Source organism: Castor canadensis, chromosome 6 (assembly GCF_047511655.1).
Source record: "Castor canadensis chromosome 6, mCasCan1.hap1v2, whole genome shotgun sequence".
Taxonomy (NCBI): domain Eukaryota; kingdom Metazoa; phylum Chordata; class Mammalia; order Rodentia; family Castoridae; genus Castor; species Castor canadensis.
The window spans coordinates 19150823-19171274 of NC_133391.1; the positions used below are offsets into that span (position 1 = coordinate 19150823).

General features: G+C 41.2%; 1 protein-coding gene across 1 annotated transcript in view; it reads left to right on the plus strand.

Annotated features, from left to right (window-relative positions):
- Lmntd1 (lamin tail domain containing 1) overlaps positions 1-20452 on the plus strand; it is a 136012-nt gene that overhangs the window by 87166 nt on the left and 28394 nt on the right. The window contains exons 2-3 of the mRNA XM_074077827.1: positions 15371-15489; positions 18057-18292. Of these exons, the coding sequence (XP_073933928.1) occupies positions 15401-15489; positions 18057-18292 (325 nt within the window). The 5' untranslated portion in view covers positions 15371-15400. The remainder of the gene's footprint in view (positions 1-15370; positions 15490-18056; positions 18293-20452) is intronic.

The window sequence follows — 20452 nt, forward strand, 5'->3', positions numbered from 1 at the left end:
TGGTTCTTTGAAAAAATAAATAAGATCGATAGACCCCTGACAAAACTGACTAAAATGAGGAGAGAAAAAACCCAAATTAGTAGAATCAGGAATGCAAAAGGGGAGATAACAACAAACACCATGGAAGTCCAGGAAATCATCAGAGACTACTTCGAGAACCTATATTCAAATAAATTTGAAAATCTTACAGAAATGGACAGATTTCTAGATACATATGATCATCCAAAACTGAACTAAGAGGAAATTAATCACCTGACTAGATCTATAGCACAAAATGAAATTGAAGCAGCAATCAAGAGTCTCCCCAAAAAGAAAAGTCCAATACCTGATGGATTCTCTGCTGAATTCTATCAGACCTTTAAAGAAGAACTGACACCAACCCTCCTTAAACTGTTCCACGAAATAGAAAGGGAAGGAAAACTGCCAAAAACCTTTTATGAAGCCAGTATTACACTTATCCCAAAACCAGGCAAAGACACCTCCAAAAAGTAGAACTAAAGGCCAATGTCCTTCATGAACATTGATGCAAAAATCCTCAACAAAATAATGGCAAACCGAATTCAAAAACACATCAAAAAGATCATTCACCACGACCAAGTAGGCTTCATCCCAGGAATGCAGGGGTGGTTCAACATACGAAAATAAATAAACGTAATAAACCACATTAACAGAAGCAAAGACAAAAACCACTTGATCATCTCAATAGATGCAGAAAAAGCCTTTGATAAGATCCAACACCATTTCATGATAAAAGCTCTAAGAAAACTAGGAATAGAAGGAAAGTATCTCAACATTATAAAAGCTATATATAACAAACCTACAGTCAGCATTATACTTAATGGAGAAAAACTGAAACCATACCTTTTAAAATCAGGAACCAGACAAGAATGCCCACTATCTCCACTCCTATTCACCATAGTACTGAATTCCTACCCAGAGCAATTAGGAAAGAAGAAGGAATAAAAGGAATACAAATAGGTAAAGAAACTGTCAAAATATCCCTATTTGCAGACGACATGATCCTATACCTTAAAGACCCAAAAACCTCGACTCAGAAGCTCCTAGACACCATCAATAGCTATAGCAAGGTAGCAGGATATAAAATCAACATAGAAAAATCATTAGCATTTCTATACTCTAACAATGAGCAAACGGAAAAAGAATATATGAAAACAATTCCATTTACAATAGCCCCCCCCCAAAAAATCAAATACCTAGGTGTAAACCTAACAAAAGATGTGAAAGACCTCTACAAGGAAAACTATACACTTCTGAAGAAAGAGATTGAGGAAGACTATAGAAAGTGGAGAGATCTCCCATGCTCATGGATTGGTAGAATCAACATAGTAAAACTGTCTATACTCCCAAAAGTAATCTACATGTTTAATGCAATTCCCATTAAAATTCCAATGATATTCATTAAAGAGATTGAAAAATCTATCATTAAATTTATATAGAAACACAAGAGGCCACGAATAGCCAAGGCAATACTCAGTCAAAAGAACAATGCTGGAGGTATCACAATACCTGACTTCAAACTATATTACAAAGCAATAACAATAAAAACAGCATGGTACTGGCACAAAAACAGACATGAAGACCAGTGGAACAGAATAGACGACCCAGATATGAAGCCACACAACTATAACCAACTATAGTTATAACTATAACTATGATGGAGAAATAGCAGCCTCTTCAACAAAAACTGCTGGGAAAACTGGTTAGCAGTCTGCACAAAACTGAAACTAGATCCATGTATATCACCCTATACCAAGATTAACTCAAAATGGATCAAGTGTCTTAATATCAGACCCCAGACTCTAAAGTTGATAAAGGATGAGTAGGAACTACTCTGGAGTTAGTAGGTATAGGTAAGAACTTTCTCAACGAAACCCCAGCAGCACAGCAACTAAGAGACAGCATAGATAAATGGGACCTCATAAAACTAAAAAGCTTCTGTTCATCAAAAGAAATGGTCTCTAAACTAAAGAGAACATCCACAGAGTGGGAGAAAATATTTGCCAACTATACATCAGACAAATGACTGATAACCAGAATATATAGGGAACTTAAAAAACTAAATTTTCCCAAAAGTAATGAACCAATAAAGAAATGGGCAAGTGAACTAAACAGAACTTCCTCAAAAGAAGAAATTCAAATGGCCAAAAAAACACATGAAAAAATGCTCACCATCCCTAGCAATAAAGGAAATGCAAATTAAAACCACACTAAGGTTCCACTTCACCCCTGTTAGAATAGCCATCATCAACAACAGGTGTTGGTGAGGATGTGGGGAAAAAGGAACCCTCTTACACTGCTGGTGGGAATGTAAACTAGTACAACCACTCTGGAAAAAAATTTGGAGGCTACTTAAAAAGCTAAACATTGACCTATCATTTGATCCAGCAATACCACTCTTGGGGATATACCCAAAAGACTGTGACGCAGGTTACTCCAGAGGCACCTGCACACCCATGTTTATTGCAGCACTATTCACAATAGCCAAGTTATGGAAACAGCCAAGATGCCCCAGCACTGACAAATGGATTAAGAAAATGTGGTATCTATACACAATGGAATTTTATGCAGCCATGAAGAAGAACGAAATGTTACCATTCGCCGGTAAATGGATGGAATTGGAGAACATCATTCTGAGTGAGGTTAGCCTGGCCCAAAAGACCAAAAATCGTATGTTCTCCCTCATATGTGGACATTAGATCAAGGGCAAACACAACAATGGGATTGGACTTTGAGCACATGATAAAAGCGAGAGCACACAAGGAAGGGGGGAGGATAGGTAAGACAACTAAAAAATTAGCTAGCATTTGTTGCCATTAACGCAGAGAAACTAAAGCAGATACCTTAAAAGCAACTGAGGCCAATAGGAAAAGGGGACCAGGAACTAGAGAAACGGTTAGATAAAAAAGAATTAACCTAGAAGGTAACACACACACACAGGAAATTAATGTGAGTCAATGCCCTGTATAGCTATCCTTATCTCAACCAGCAAAAACACTTGTTCCTTCCTATTATTGCTTATATTCTCTCTTCAACAAAATTAAAGATAAGGGCAAAATAGTTTTTGCTGGGTATTGAGGCGGGGGGAGAGAGAGGGGGTGGAGTGGGTGGTAAGGGAGGGGGTGGGGGCAGGGGGGAGAAATGACCCAAGCCTTTTATGCACATAGGAATAATAAAACAATAAAAAAAAAGATAATTTCGCCAGGCATCGGTGGCTCACCCCTGTAATCCTACCTACTCAGGAGGCAGAGATCAGGAGGCTCACTATTCAACACCAGCCCAGGCAAATAGTTCATGAGACCCTATCTCAAAAAACCCTTCACAAAAATAGGTCTGGTGGAAGTGGCTCAAGGTGAAGGCCCTGAGTTCAAGCCCCAGTACTGCAAAAAAAAAAAAAAAAAAAGGCAATTTATATAATCTTCATTTAAAATGTGCTATTCAATGTTTTTTGGTATATTCACACAGTTGATTAACCATTCCAACAATTAATTTTAAAACACTTTCATCAATCTCGAAAGAAACTCTGTGTCCTATAGCCATGTCCACCTCCCCCTCTAGACCCCATAGCCAAGCAAACACCCGTCACATCTCTCTTTACAGATTTGCCTGTATGGACATTTTATGTAATGGAGTCTGATACAGTGACTTTGGCGACCTCTTTCTCTCAGGTAGCCTAAGGTTTTCAAGGTTTATCCATGTCGTAGCAAACGTACTATGCTGCGTCCTTAAATTGATGGTAACATCCAGCAGTGACGGAGAGTCCTGCCCCGTCCACACCCTCCTGCCACTTGCTTCTGTGGCTTTCATAATAACAGTCCTCATGGGTGAGAGACAGTGCCACTGCTTTCCCTGATGGCCAGCAGCGCCAGGCTTTGACTCCTGTGTTTCTCGGCCATTCGCACATCTTCACAGACAAGTATCTACTCAGACCCCTTGTTCCTTTTGAAGTGGGTTATTTGCCCTTTATCTTTGAGATTAAAGTGCTTTTGTATATTTTATATGCAAATGCCTTTTGTATGATTTGTGAATATTTTTTCCCATCTTAGGGGTAGTCTTTTCACTTTTTTGATAGTGTCGTTTGAAATGTAGAAGTTTTAATTTCGACAAATTATAATTTTCATTGTTATTTTTGACTTTGTATCTAAGACTTCATTGCCAAAGTGATGTCGTGATGTATCCCTGTAAACATAGTTTCAGTTCTTACAAGTTGATCTTTGATCTGTTTTTAATTGCTTTGTGTTTGTGGTTGAGGCAGGAGGCTAACTTAATTCCTCTGTAGGTAAATTCTCAGGTTTCCCAGCACCATTTTTGGAAAAAGCATCATTCTTTTCCATATCTAATGGTTTTAGAACCATTCAAAAAGTTAATGCAGCAGAAACGTGAGGGTGTATTTCTGGATTCTCCATTTAGTCTGTGCATTTCTATGTAATCTCTATTCTAAATTGCATTGCTTCCACCACTATCACTTTTTAGTAAGTTTTTAAATCAAGAAGGTGAGTCATCCAGTTTGTACAGATTTTTCATGATTGCTTAGGCTGTTTGGGTTTTTTAAATTTTGTCAGGTTCTTCCAAGATTTCAGGTGGGGTTCACAACAGTCATAGATTTGCCTGGAAAGAATTCTCATCACCACAGTGCCAAATCTCCCAATCTGTGCACATAAGATTCTTCCCTTTTGTTTAAATCTTCTTTAATGTCTTCAAAAACGCTTTGTAGTGTTCACAAAATGTGTGATTCACACTTCATCTGTTACACACGTTCTTAATACTTTATTCATTTTGATGCTATTAAAATATTTTTCCAAATTTCTGTTTGGATTGCTCATCAAGAGTAAAGACACCCAATAGATTATAATATGTATATGCACTGAATTATTTTTTGTATATGGTATTTGTAGTATTGTTTTTTGCAACCTCATTGAACGTGTTCATTGGTTCTAATAGAATTAGGGTTTGTGCTATTTGAAAGCAGAAGAATGTGATTAGTGGACCTATACACATCTGGGACTCAGCCTCTTTTGATCCTAATGGGGAGACTCTCCTGATAGTGTCTCTTGGAGTTACTTTAGTCTCTCCCTCTCTCCCTCTCTCTCTCTCTCTCTCTCTCTCTCTCTCTCTTACTGGGGCTTGAACTCAGGCTTCACGCTTGCTAGGCAGGCCCTCCATCACTTGAGCCATACCCCCAGCCATTTTTGCCTTTAGGAATTTTTTGAATAGAGTCTCATGGCTTTCACTCAGGCCAAATGTTTCTCCTATTTAAACTTCCCCACATAGCTGGCATGGCAGGCGTGTGTTACCGTGCCCAGCCAGCCATTGATTGAGATGGAGTCTTGCAAACTTTTTGCCCGGGCTGGCCTCAAACTAAGATCCTTTTGATCTCTACCTCCTGAGTAGCTGGGATTGCAGGTGTGAGCCTTTGTACCTGGCTAGCATTATCAACATTGATAGATGATCTATGAGCTGTCTTGCCTAGTTGTTCCTCATGTTTCTTCAGCAAGAAGGAAATCTCAACTGACAATAGCTCCAGATGTTTTAACACTAGATGCTTTAGCGATAAAACAAAAGAAGTTTCCTGATTTGATGAATAAAGTACTTCCTGGGGCCTTTGATTCGTCTCTAGTATATAACACTGCTTTATGACAGTTTCTCAGCAGAACAATCAGAATCAACTCATAGTTATAGGTGGTGGTCCTTCAAGATGGCTAGAGCCCAGCTTTTACAGGATGCTGAAAGGAATGTATTCCTCACCTGTGTTTTCCTACTATCTGACCGGAGAGGCTATATTCAGAGTGAAAAATTGGCTACCTACTAACTTAAACCAGACCCAAGGCTGAAGTTGACATGCCACACCCTTAAATCCAGGTCTCTTCTCACATCAGCCCTGGGGAGGAAATGTCTATTTCCCATTTGAAGAAAAAGAAAAACAGACCTCAGAGTGGTTATGTAGCCATCAAATCCAAGGTGTTGAGAACTTGCCTCAGTGGAATTTCATGTTCATCTGACACCCCAGTTTCTTCTTTTTTTTAAATTTCTTTTATTCATATGACCCCAGTTTCAAAGAAAGAAAAAAGTTGTGGGATGGCTTAAGTCACCTCTGTATCTGGTCCCAGATTATAAATCCACAGTGCAGCTCTAGTTATTAAATAAGATGATAATTATTTTTGTGTGAATCAGGCCAATGTCAGAAGGTAAACATTTATCTTCTGTAATGCTGTTTTTGAAAGAATTACTATAAAGACTGTGTACATTTTGTTCATTTCCACTCATATAGACAGGACACACCTACATGCAGATGTTACACCAGTCCTGGAGACATAGACATGAATAAGACTCCAGGACCTTGCCTTGATTTCACAGCCTCACAGAAGAGAAAGATTTGAAATAATGCTTATAATGAGAAGCGGTATTAAGATTGTTTAATCAAATCAGATGCTGGCTGTAGACAGCTGGTGGGGCTGAAGCTCAAGTTGCATACCAGCTTTGCCTTTCACAATATAATCAATACTAAAATAGGGATGACAGACAATGAAGTTGGGGAGGGATGGAAGGAGGGGGTGGGAGTGACCACCAAAACTACAAAATAGAGAAGACAGACTCTCATCCTTGAAGGATGTGTGAGAGTTTTCCAATGGACAAAAGCAGACATGGCATTGTAGGTGATCAAACAACTAAATCAAAGGCTGTGTAGCACTGGGAGATGTCCAGTAGCCTTCTGGGGTTAGATTATAGGGTTTATAAGGAGTAGTGGCTCAGAATGATGACATAGCTCATCCTTGGCTGGATCCTGAAGGACAGAGACACACTAAGGAGTGTGTCCAGGCCTGTGATGATTACAGTGGACCTGTGCTGTACAGAATGCCCTGGGGAGGAAAGACCTTGTAGAGACTCTTTCTTAGCTCAGGAGAGATGTGCTGAGAGCCTTTCACATAAAACACAGGATGGACACAGATACATGTGACCACATGCATGGTTGGTTGAACTTACCGAGAAGAAGCAGGAAGAACCAAGAATGAGTCCAGTGCTCTTGGCTTGAGCAACCTGGTTAGGTTTTATAAGCAGACTGAGATAACAGGGCCAGCGTGTTAGAAAGTGAGCAAGACAATGAGCTTGGTTTGAGACATGGTATGTCGTGTATGACACCAGATAGAGAAGTCAGACAGGCGACCGGAAATATTATAGATGACTAAAGAGTGCTACTCTGTTTAATTAAATCATGTATGTCATACACAAATATATGTGTGTGTATGTATGTATGTGTGTATATAACACACATTTACTGGAGATTTACAGCCTAAGATAGAAATGCTCTGAAATTGTGTTGTGGGGTTGGGAGGCAAACTTGCCTCACTGTCCACATGCTCCACGAGATGGGAAAGGTGGACAGCCTAAGCCAGGGACAACAGGGCAACAACTCACTCTAAGGGTGACATCAAGGCCTTGGGGAGATGGCATCACCTCCGAATCCCACAATCCCACAATTTCTCCCTCCATGGGCTCAATAGAGCAGGACAGTGGACTAGCCCAGACCCTGAAACCCACCCACTCAGAATCTGTGTTCTAAACTCAGGAGTTATTCCTAACTTGACTTTGGCCCTGACCTAAACACCAAAGAAGGAGCAGGTTGTTTCACTTCATGCCTTTCTCCCTGAGTTATCTGAAGACCTTCTGTGTCTTTAATGGAAACAACATGTTGCCTTAATTCTCAGATGACATTTCTTCACAATTCAACACCTCTGAAACTGGGGCTCATTGACAAGTGTCATCTTGTGCCATTGCTATTGGCCTGGACTGAATTTCTTAAGAAAAATGTTCACTTCTAATGGATATTTAGGGTCAACTAAGTAGCATGGGCAGTAAAGTGAGATCACCTTAAGTTTCATCCTCTTCCTGATTAAATTTCATCACCCTGGTGGTGCAGTGCTCAGCTCTCACCTATGTGAGGAATGGCTTGGGTTCCACAGCTCAGAGGAGATTTCTCTTTACTCTCTGCCCAAAGCTAAGGTTGGGAAATGCAACTTGTGCCTCAGGGGTCCCAATTTTTTGCATAAGTCCCTGATTAACCTCCCTACTTTGGGTCTTTTTTTTCTTGGTAGCTGATAAAATAAAGTTACTTCACATAGTCAAAAGAATTCTCAGTTAGAATTGAAAGAGATATTCCAAGGACAAAAGACTCCCTACTTTCCTACTTAAGGTAACCCCACCTTCTTCCAGTCTTCACCTGTCTTTTAGAGCCTGTCAACACCTTTTCAAAAGAGCCAGGTAATCACCCTCCAGATGAATGGTTCACTATGCAATTTCTATGTATAGGGGGACTTGTTAATTTTTAATTCCTCAGAGTTGCAATTTGTGAGTCAAGATGATAGTAAAGCTATAATTACCACTGTGCTTATTTTGTTTCTTCCTTTTGCAAATACTTACAAGGTGTCTGTTCTGTGTTCTGTGCCCTGGAGAAGGAACAAAGGCATCCCCTAAATGTCCCTTGACCTCAGAGAGCTCAGGTTCTGATGAGGCACAGTATATGCAACCAGAAATGGAACATAGGAAGCAATGGTGCCTAGGAGAAGGAATGGGAAGTGTGTCTCGTGGGTAACCAGCACAGAACGGAATCACTCCTGCTGTTAGGAGTGCTGTTAGGAGAGTCAGAAACTTCCTGGAGGAGGTGGTGATGATGACATTAACATTAATAATAGACTAATAACTAAAATTTAAAGTGCATTATTTACATTATTTTATTTAATTCTTTGTGAAGTAGGTATCCATTCTATTTTGTAGAAAGGAAACAGACCTGAAAAATGAATAGGTGCTCAGAGGCAGCAGCAGGGAAGGGTGTTGCATAGTTGTAAGGAATGGTCACAATAAGAGCATGAATGCCAGCAAGCCAGGGATGCACAGATACCTCGAAGGTCCATGTGGTTAGAGCATGGATGGGTCAAGGAAAAGGACAAGAAAGATAGAATGGGGATGCTTTCTTTGAGCGAGGTGAGGAAGAAACACAAAGGAGTTACAATGTGTGGTGAACAGATAAGATCGTTGTTATATTGAAGGATTGTATTGTGTTAAAGTATGAAAAATTGTTGAAATAAGAAGTATTAGCTAGTGTGTGTTAGGACTTAGATACCAGCCAGAGAGTGACAGGCTGATATGCTAATAAGCCAAACCTAAGGTGGTGGCTGATATGCAAACAAGCTAACCCTAAGGTGACAGTGTGGATAACAGAAGTGGTGAGGTCACCACAGGGTATATAAACGCAGGCCAGAACCCAAAACCTCACTCGCCTCCTCACCCATCAGAGACCATGCTGTCAGAGTCCGTCCTGAGGCCCTGACGTGGAGGCAGTGCCGCTTGTGAACGTGCCCCTTCTCCCGATGACCACTGGGCGTCACCGATGAACCATGAGGTTCACTGAGGGCTGCTGTGAGGATCCCCTGGGACACAGATACGCTCCCCTCATTGGCTGAGAAGACAAGACTTGGGGGAAGGTCTGAGTAACTCCTCGCTGGCTAGGGTACAGAGACAGGCATTAGGATCCATAGGAAAGTGCCATGTGAATTTGTTTGAATAAAAACCCTGTTCTCTGAAATAAGAGTCTCCTGAGTACTGTCTGTCTATACTCAATTGAACCATAAGTGCTTGCAACACAATGCAAATAGAAGAAAATAAACCAGCAAATGGTTTGGTGATAAGGGAGAAAGATTTATGACGATGAGGAAGTGAATTAGGGGTTGGGTGTCTGAATAAGAAGGTTACTAGAAGATACAAAGGTCTACAGGATATTGGGTTCTGTCCTAAGGAGTTTCATCATTAATGTCCCAACACTGGCTATGAGACAGGTCAGGACCCAATTCTTCCTAGGTGCTTTGTCAGGGTTAAGCACTGTTAAATACTGTTGAGCATGCTAGATGTGTCGACAGTTAACTGAGCCTTTGTTAATTCTTTTCTGTGACTGACTGAAGCTGGGGGGGCCTGGGTCATTTGACAGACCCTTCCCTTGAGCCTGGCAGCCTCGACTGTGCAGAAAAAGAGTGCTCCAGCATTCGGGGGCACAGTAACCAGAGCTGTTGAAGAATGGCTCCTGCTTTAGAGGCCTTGGTCCAGTCATGGCCTCCACCATTGTAGGAAATCTTCACTCCTGGCAAGACAAGCGTGGATGACCTTTATGACCTTGTCTGGTGCCACTCTGGAGAAGTGGGGCCCTGGCTGCTCCAGACCGTGCAAAGGCTGTCTTCAACTGGGCCAATTCCTTCATGTGTCAAGGAAAATGTAATGCATAACTACAGGGGTGAGGTGAGGTAATGTGCAGGATAGTCAGTGGGCATGAGTAGGAAATTCAATGTGTGTGGCATTTATTCACTTTCAAGGATGGCTGACTTGGATGCATGAAAGCGTTTATTCAGAAAACTAAGGGAAAACAAAAAAAACAAACATAGAACAACAATAAAGCAGTTAAGAATAATAGAACAGCTAAAGAAAATTTCATACAAATATAAGCATTGAGCTTGTCCTTCTATTGCGAATCAGCCCCTATTGGCTGCTTTGCCACCTATTTCTCACATGTGAATTTGAACAAGCAACACAAGCACTGAGTTAATTTCAGATGGTATGTTAGCCATACGTGTGCTCTTTTCCGTGGCTAGTGAAGACTAGAGTGCTCATTTCTTGCAAAAGCCAAGGGTCCTCAGTATTCTTAGGGTTCTCACCATGTCTTATATTCTCCTGCTTATCCATGTGGGTAAAACTTTCTGTTTACAGCTTGAAGTCGTCTACACTTCAAGTTATCAGAATAAGTACAATAGATTCATTTGTAGACAGAATTGTGGAGTTTCACAAGGATGCTGATCCCCTCTAGTGAACTGACCCATCGATGGCCCATATATTTGTCATCAATAATGAATATTGCTAACAGTACAACATTAGATTTTGTGTGTGTAGCAACCAGGGGGGAAAGGAACACGGGGTTGTGGCCACTCCCTGCCCAGGTGTGTCCACACTGGGGTTGGCTGCTCTCTACAGTCTTATACCTGTGCTGAAGCCATCAGGAACTCTCGTGTTCAGGCTTCTAATAACTTGTTCTCACTCCTTAAATCCAGTGCTTGTCACTCAGGATAATGTTCTTACGTATTTTAACCAGTGCTCCTGTGGGGTAGTGTCCCATTCAGAGGGTCAACATGCAGCCATGACATTGAATGATGACCACCTTTGTCCTGTATGCAAAAAAGATAAAGAAGTTACTGGGTAGAATTTTCTTAATTCAAAATTTTCTCCAATAATTTTTTGCAAGTCTTTGGCTCCAGATCCAACTTTTCTGCTAGAGGTTACCAGCAGAAAACAGAAGGAAACAAAATTGCAAGTTAATATGGGTGGAAAAACTCAACGGCAACCATTGGCTTGAGTTGAACAGTGTGTTCGTGCTTCATTTTAAGACACATAGGCTGGTAGTTATGAGTTTATGGTATACAAATGACATAAGATAGATTTCCTTTTGCTAGCAAAAACGTATAAAAACAGCGCACAGGTGATATCAAATATACTGATTTTTAAAGATATCCTACAAAGAATACGGAGTTCTGCTGGTAAGATCAAGTGTTCTGAATGTCTGTCCCCTGAACAAGTTGCCCCATCTTAGAAAAATGTGTGTGGAAGGAATGACTCAACTAGCAAGGTACTTATGGGGGAATGTATACTCTCTTCAGGTGCAAATATGAAACTCTTTGTGCCTTAGATAATGAGACGAGTCATCACGTACGTTTTATACAGTAAACCTCAGCCTCATGGAACTCATTCCCCACAGTCAGAGAGGGAAGAAGAATTCTCTACACAGTCTTCATTTACACAAGACATTTTGTTTCTATTTTCAATTTAATAAAAACTCCCCTGCTGTGCAAATGCTCTCCGTATGTGGAGACAGAGGACTACAGTGTAGAACGCCAGCCCTCTGTGCTCTCCAGCTGGTTCAAAGTTGCATTTTGTCTGTTTTTGAAATTGCAGACTATGGAATTTTTCCATTTCTAATTTTGGTTAATGGCAGTAAAAAAGCTCATGACATGAAACTCAGTTTTCGTTGTCTTATTTCAATCTGTGTCTACTCTTATGAGGGTTCAATTTTCTGTGCAGAACTGGTACTTTTCCAAGATGGGATAAGGCCAGAGAGAACTGACACAGGGCCAGGAAGCCAGGCAAATGAATGATTTGAGAACAAAGAGAAGGAAAGAACCAGATTAAAGCTGCTTCAGGTGTGTGTGAGTGATAGGGACGTCCACAGGGGAGTTAGGAAGGTGATGGGCAGGAATTAAAAGAGCAAGAGTGAGTATAGTGATGGCTCTGCCGTTTCCTGTGAACAGCCTTGGAGGAGGCATGTCGTCTCTCCGAAATCCCTTCTTCTCACACAGAAAGAGGGAGCTCCCTCTTCCACAGCCACAGTGGAAGAGCTGTAGTAACATCACTGCACTGCAGGAGCAGCAGGGCCAGGCCAGGTGCGGCAATCCATGCCTGTGATTCCAGCTAACTTGGGAGGCAAAGATTGGGAGGATCATGGCTCAGAGCCAGCCCAGGCCAAAAGTTTGCAAGACCCCATATCAACCAATAAAAGCCAGGTGTGGAGGTGCATGCCTGTCATTCCCAGCTACAGGGGAAGCACAAACAGGAAGACAGTAGTTCAGGCCAACCCAGGCATAAACGGGAAATCCTATTCAAAAAGTAACTAAAGCAAAAAGGGCTGGGGGCTTTGATCAAGTGGTACAGCACTTGTCCAAAAAGCGTGAGGCCCTGAGTTCAAATTGTAGTACCAGCAAAGTAATGAGGAGGAGGAGGAGGAGGAGAGGAGAGAGACGGAGCAGGGGAGGAGGAGTTAATTTATTCCTTAATAAATTTATTCCTTAATATCATTAAATGCCTAGTGTGCTTCAATTTCCAATGTGTCATATATTTTTAAGTTTGTTTGGAGTAGAATAAGTTTTATCCACAAAACACAACAGCTGTCTTTTCAATCTTGTAATCTCTGGGCACGCTCTTCTGTCCCGTGTTGCATCCCAGCTACAGGATTCCTGGAGTCAGGTTTTTGTGGCTGTTGCCGGTGTTGCTATCACTGTGATTACTTGTTACATTGACCATGTGGATTTCCCATGCGGCATTGCCAGGGATGAGGTAACTTTTCCAAATGGGTAAGCAACTCTTGGAAAAGGTTTCAGCAAATCAATATGCAATCTTTCCTCAATTTAAATCATGAATAAAGGGCTGGGCACAGTGGCTCACACCTCAAATACCAGCTATTTAAGAGGCAGGGCAAGAAGTTAGTGAGACCTCATCTCAACAAATAACCAGGATGTGATGGTGGGTGCATGTAACCTCAGCTACACAGGAGGTAGAGGTCAGAGATTGCTGGCCAAGGCTGATCCTGGGCAAAAACATGAGACCCTACCTGAAAAATAACTAAAGCCAAAAGGGGCTGAGGGTGTGGCTCAAGTGGTAGAGCGCCTGCCTAGCAAGCCCAAGGCTCCAAGCTCAAACCCTAGTATGGCCAGATAATAATAATACAGGTTATTTCCTGGACTTTTTGGTTTTTATTAAAAGCATGCAAAACATTTTGTATTTGTATGTAATATTTACATGTAGTTATAAAGCTAGACTTTAGACTCAACACTTACAACCTGTTTCCCACCAGTATGAAAGTCTGGCAAGTCAAGTGGTATGTGAGGAAATTGTTCACCAAGTAATTTTTTTCTGCCAAATTGCAGAAAGCCTCGTATTTCCAGCTCCTGCCCACTAATGTCCATGGCTCCTCCCTGATCTTTCTGACTATCATCAATGTCCTGTCGTATGAACAAAACACCCTCTGTGGCCGCTTTGTCTCGATTGAAAGCCACTGGGTGAGCTTGGCAGCAAAAGAAGAAATTGCTTTGTTGCAGATGCATGGTAATTTGAGAAAAAGAAGAAGGAAAACACCCTGTGTGGAGAATGAATATTAAAACTCACAGATCGAAAGCTTTTCTCAGTCAGCAGACTCTCTTCCTCTAAACTGTCAGAATCTGCGGCTAGATTCTCTGATAAAACAAATCGGGTCATAATGACTTCAAGCTAACATATGTAGTTCAAGCAGAAAAATTTTAACAGCTGGGAAACCGTTCCAACCAGGTAGTGAAAATAGTGGCAGGAAATTACAAATCTATTTTTAATTCTTTTCTAAACCTAAGTGTAATGCGCAAATCTGATGCTATTTTCATGTAATTTGCCTGTAACTGAACTTCATCTCTGAGACAGAGAAAATGGCTTCAAATACTCACTCCCCAGCTTGCCTTCTTAGGATAGTCTTGCCTGTTTCTCAACTCCTTAAAACCGTGTTTGTTCATTGTCTTTCTACCTAAATACTGTCATTCCAAGATGGAAGCTGTTTTCAAATCAAGATTGGAACATATATTTTCATTATTTTTTAAAGAAAGATTAATTAATTCCTGGTGCAGGAAATACTTGAGTGAATTTGCTTCCCGGTAGTCATCATTGTTAATAAATCTTTCTGACTACTGTCATGTCCCTTCAGATCCACTAATTCATTTTCACCACATCCTGATCATGAATCATTCGGTGTAGGGTGGGAACTGAAGTCATTTCTTCCAAATCAGGCTGATGATGGAACTAGAAGACCTTAGGTTTTGTGGCTTTAATTTTGCTACTTTAACCAGTAGTTGAAATGATATGTTTTCTATTCCTGAGGCCTAGCTGTGGTCTTCAAAGAACGTGTTTGTGTGTGTGTGTCAGAGAAAGAGAGAGAGAGTGTATGCAAAGGAGAGGGAGAGGGAGAAAAGGAAAAGGAGGGAGGGAGGGAGGGAGGGAGGGAAGAAAGAAGGAAAGTGTCATAAATTCTCACAATATTTATACATTGACCTTAACCCTCAAAAGTCCAAAATAGGTTATTAGACATTTTGGTATGAAAGTCTGTCTGGTAGGAGATGTGGCTCTCCTACAAGCAAGTTTCATCATCCAATGCCTGCTGCCAGCAAGCAGGTGCAGCATCAGCAGTAGGGTTCCAAGTCTGGAACCTTGTCACCATGGAGAATTACCTCACAGTGCTAAGGCGAGGTGGGCCAGAGTGACAGAGCTACTCACAGAGGTGGCCTTGCGGGGTCACTGCCCTCCCTCTGAGCTGCTCTGTACCTTCAGCAGAGTTTGTCTCAACCTTAGCCAGTGTCAGCTATGTCAGAGCTTACATGCCCACAGAATTCTGTTCCTAGCACCAGCATGGCAGAGAAACCTTTATATCTGCTAAACTGAAGACAGCCGACTTAAGGGGTGAGGTCACTTTACAAGGAAGTTCTTCTTGGGCTTCATCCTTACCATTGCTTAATGTTGTGCTCTGTTTACCTAGGAAAGAAAAGAGACTTCTCTCCCAGCCAAGATGAAAGACCCACCAGACACGCAGGAAGCTCCCGAGGCCCTGAAGACTGAAATCCCCACGCAGGATGACATGACGCAGAAACCAGAGCAGTACGGATGGCAGAGTGGGGAACAGAGCCTGAGCTTAGAGGGATGGCAATGGGGGGCCTGCCCTATTTACCTAAAAACATCCTGGGAAGTGGCTGGGACCAGGATCTAACCCACACATTTACTAAAAAGAATGAATTACACAGGACTATTTCCCCAACCCATGGTTTATAAGGTTCCAGCCCTACAGTAATATAAAAATTCACCCTGAGTAATGTAAGATTTCCAAAGTTCCTATTTGATGGGTTAAGGCCATGGGTATATAACTTCTTTAAAATCACTTGACTAATCTGGGACCAAAAATAACTAGAATTTGTTTTTGGAAATGTTTATGAGGATGTTATGTAAAATTACAGTGTTTTCTTTTTCTTTTTTTTTTTTATGGTACTGAGGTTTGAACTCAGGGCCTACACCTTGAGCCATTCCATCAGCCCTTTTTCTGTGATGGGTTTTTATGAGATCGGGTCTTATGAACTATTTGCCTAGGCTGGCTTTGAACTGCGATCTTCCTGATATCTGCCTCCTAAGTAGCTAGGATTACAGACGTGAACCACTGGCACCTAGCTACAGCTTTATTTTTACTAATATAAATCATTCTATCAGCTAAAGCAATAACACAGGTTTTCCAAAAATGAATTGTGTGGTTGAATATTCATAATTTTAAACTATGTGCTACTTTGGATCTACATGTCCCATGTTACCTTCCCATCCAAGCCGGTTGTTTAATATTCTTTTAGAGGTGAGAAATGATAGTTGTCAACAGGTCAGTGTCTATCAGTGTGACCTTGAGTTGCTGGGCTAGAGCTCCTGTCATTGTCTCTGGTGTAGTGCCTCTCAATTATACCAAGAGAGGGTCTGGAAAATTTTATGTGCTAAAGAGAAAGACTCTCCACTAAGTACTAAAAACAGGCTCTCGTCTTCCAAAAAGAGCCAAATAAGCCAGAAGGAGACAGGCTGGATCACACAGATCCGTTGTTGAAACGTTCCAGCTTTTCCCAAGATGTGTTCAGCCATCAGATATTTCTTTTATAACTACAAACATAAGAATATCCTGTGTTCCTGGGCCAGAGTTCTCTGATTGCAACTTTGCAAAGGCTTCTGGGAATCTTTTGTGGGATTAAATTTATTTGGAAATGCTATTGTTTTGCTGAAGGAAAAAATTAGGAGCTCACAAAATGAGCTGGAAAGATGTGGCCAGTGTGTAATGAAACCCAGATGTGAGGAATATTGAGACAGAAAAGTACTTTTCTGCTTATTCTGGACAGTGGGGTGCAGTTGTGCCACAGGATCCTGTCTCAGGCCTGACAGCGATGATGTATCTGTGACCTCACAGTCTGCCTCTTCATCACCATGATCATGATGCGTCTTAGGGGTTTGGGTTTTTCTGCAAATATGAGTGGCAAGCTCTCCAGCTCACTAAGCCCTGGGCTAGTAAAAAAAAGCAATTTTCAGAGCCAATACTTCTTATTTTTTTTTTAATTTGCCTGACATGGCTGAGCTTCCTGAGAGATACATTTAGACAAGTCTGGTTTTGAATAAAAGTTCTCCAGATAAAAGGTTTTTGGCAAGGGAACTTCCAAGTTGAAGGGCAAAATGATTGTGCATGCCTCTTGGCACTGAGAGGATGACATCAGCAAGATGGTGGAGGAGATGTTCCAAGCTTGCATTCCTTCATGGAAGCTATAACAAGGAAACAAACCCAACTGGAGACTGGCTAAAGTAGCCATATAGGTTGTGTTGGTCAGACCCTTTGTCACTGCAAATACCTGAGAAAACCAATTTAAAGGAGGAAAGATTAACTTAGCTCATGGTTTCAGAGGTTTCAGCCCATGGTCAGCTGACTCCATTGCTTTTAGGACCATGGCAAGGCATAAACATCATGGTGGAAGGATGTCCACCTCATCCTAGCCAGGACACAAGAGGACCCATGGAATCACAAGACTTAGTCCTGATTTACAGTAGATAGGCATGCGGACACCAGAAAGGCATGGCTGATCTTGACATTGAACAGTTTTTCAGAGCAATGAAGAGTTTTAACCCCAGGATTTTGGTTCAGTTTGAACATTAAACACACTCACACACATGCAGAGTGTGTATTTCAAAGCAGATATTAACAATAGAACGTTTGTAATTATTGGGAAATCAGTTAAGAAACAACAGGAACTAAGGGAAAGGTATAGTGAGCAATGATGTATTAAACAGGAATTATGATCTTTTATGTTAATGGAAAGAGAAAATATATAATAAGTGATAAAAGTGGAAAATAAAAGGTTTATAGAACCTCAATTTTGAGAAAAAAGGTGTTAAGAAGCCTGGAATAAAATGGTGAAATCTCTGGGTGGTTATTCTTTTTCTTTCTTTTTTTTACTTTTCTGGATTTTCAAAATTCCTATCTTCAATAGGAATTTATTGATTTTAAATAGAAAAATAAAGTAATAAAAAGTATGCTAACAGATCGTTAGATGCATAATTCCTTCAGAAAGCAGAGCTCTGAGTTCTTGCAACAACATGCTTCTTGATTCAGAGCCATTTTGACTTCCTTACTTTATGCCAATAACTTCTGTACACAGAAGAGAAGGCAAACCTGACGCTTCTCCTACAATGCCGTCGTTGGTACATTTCTTCCCAAAGTCGACCGATTCAGATGCCACGACACTGGAATGGTCACCAACGTTATCCCATGGTGCGTCTCCCAGCGGCAATCTGTCTAGCAGTCCTCGGATTAGCAGGATGACCTGGTCGACACTGGGGCCAGGGAATTCCAAAACAACGGGGTTGAGCAGTTTCCGAGCAGACGGGAGCTTGGGTAAATATTTTTAGACTGTTTTTAAGTGTGTATTTCAATAGATTCGTTTTGTGCCACATAGCCAGAATGATGCTTTGTTATTTGTACCCAATAATGCTAACTTCTCAGTGTCTTATGCAGAGTAACTGGGCAATGATCATCACTGATTCTAGAACCAGAGTCTTAAATTCAGATCAGGTTAAACGCATGTCCCAAAATCCATCATCCCAATGACTAACGTGTGGTTGACTGAGCTGTGGAATTGCTGAAGTAATATTCCTCTGAATGCCACCTTAAGGTTCAGGAACATCTTGAGTATGTTATGTCTTTAGGAGTCTTAGCTCAAGTTGACTTAATGGATAAAAAGAGGAAATATCAAGTAGGTAACAAAATGGCAGGGGGAAAGAGGAAAACAATAGAGCAAGCTTGGAGGCAAGGGAAATGCAAAGAACAGGACAGCTTTGACAGCCGTCCACCTGCACTTAGCAGTCCCCACTGCAGGCTCTGTTCCTCCCAGTGCAGGGAGCTTCCATGGTTTATAGAAAATGTCACAGTCCCTAAAAACACAGGACCAACTAACTGTCCTCTACAATGCGAGACATCAGGAAAAATATTTAGCATCCCCGGGTCTCATTTCCTACAACTTGAGAATGGGATTAAAATACCAACTTCACAAAGTTATTGTGAGGATTAGGTGGATATGGATGAAAATCAGCTAGCACGGAGTGAGTACTCAGTAAAAACCCGTGGTGAATCTTAACATACCTGTAAGCGCCTTTTAGAATAGTCTAGATTTGGGTTCTGTGTTTCCATTAGCCATCAACTACCAGGTTTTCAAGCTGTTAGCACAAACACTCCCACATTTGTCTGACGCCTCCATTTCTACCTTTTGGTCATTTTTTTTTTTTGCTTCCCATTTACGTTTAATTAGGTTTCTGGCATTTTCCTAAATCTTTGACACAGTGTTATACGTGGTTTTGTTTACTACAATGATACTCATATTCCCTGTTTCATTATTTGTGTGACTAAGATAAATTTACCAACGGCCTTTAGCAATAGCCAAAACCTCTATGCTTAAAAGACGCAAATATGAATTTAGGTCAAGAAGGAAAGATGGTCCCATCATGGGACACTGTTTATCACCACAACAGATGCTCTATATTTGGTTAAACTGTAAGGGCTCCTAGTCATGGAGGGAAGGAAAACACGGTGGCTTCTCTTCATGAAGAGAGAGAGATAGCCTGGGATTATCGCCTCCTTCAGCTCCTGCAGATTCTACTACTGTAGACAGATGTCTGGGTCCACAGAGACTTGTGACATCTGGTTCACTGTCATCTGTTTTTCTAGATGAACTAACAACTGGGAGCAAGGTTAGTAGTTTTGGTCCTCTGGTAACACAGGCTTTTATCCCTCCAGGTGAGCAAAGAAGGGTACACCTGTTATCCTTCCCCAAAGGAAGGTGAGGATGAAATTATGCTTGCTCAGCTGGGAATGAATTAATTTACTTCCTGTGTTTCTTCTCCACAAAATGCCTTGAGGAGTTCTCTTTATAATTACAGACTGGAGGAGGTCGCTTAGTGAGAGAACAGGCACTTAGCATGCTTGAGGCCCTGGGTTTAACCCCAGCAACAATAAAAATAAAAGCAAAAAGCTATGATTTTATTCATTACTGTCTTCCATCTTGCCTTGATTTGCTAATCCCCCAAGGACTTTGGACCAAGGTCACATTAACCAAAGCGCTTGTGCTATAATAATAGCTATCATGTTTGCATGCCAGCTGAGTACTTAACGTTGTGCTAGACACTTGTGTCATCACCGTTCCTTTTATCCCCACACAGGAGTTTTCTATTTCATGTTCAGGAAGTCTGAACCCCTTGGCTTGGTAACTGGGGTACAATGGCAGACCTATCGAAAGGCAAGATATGGGGTTTTTTCCATTTCACCTGGAGGTGTCCTCTCTTTGCTAATACATTATTAGAATATCCAGCATGGTTTTCTGCACAAAATTGCAAAACATATTTTGTATTTGAGTCTTAGTAGTAAGGATTTCAAAAAGAGCAAACTTCTAAGAGCATACTAGAATCTTAAGATTAAGCAGCACTCACTCTTTATAATAAAGATACCATTGGTGACAAGGACTCAGTTGAAGCTTTAATTTGTGTGTCATAGTTGGGGAGTGTA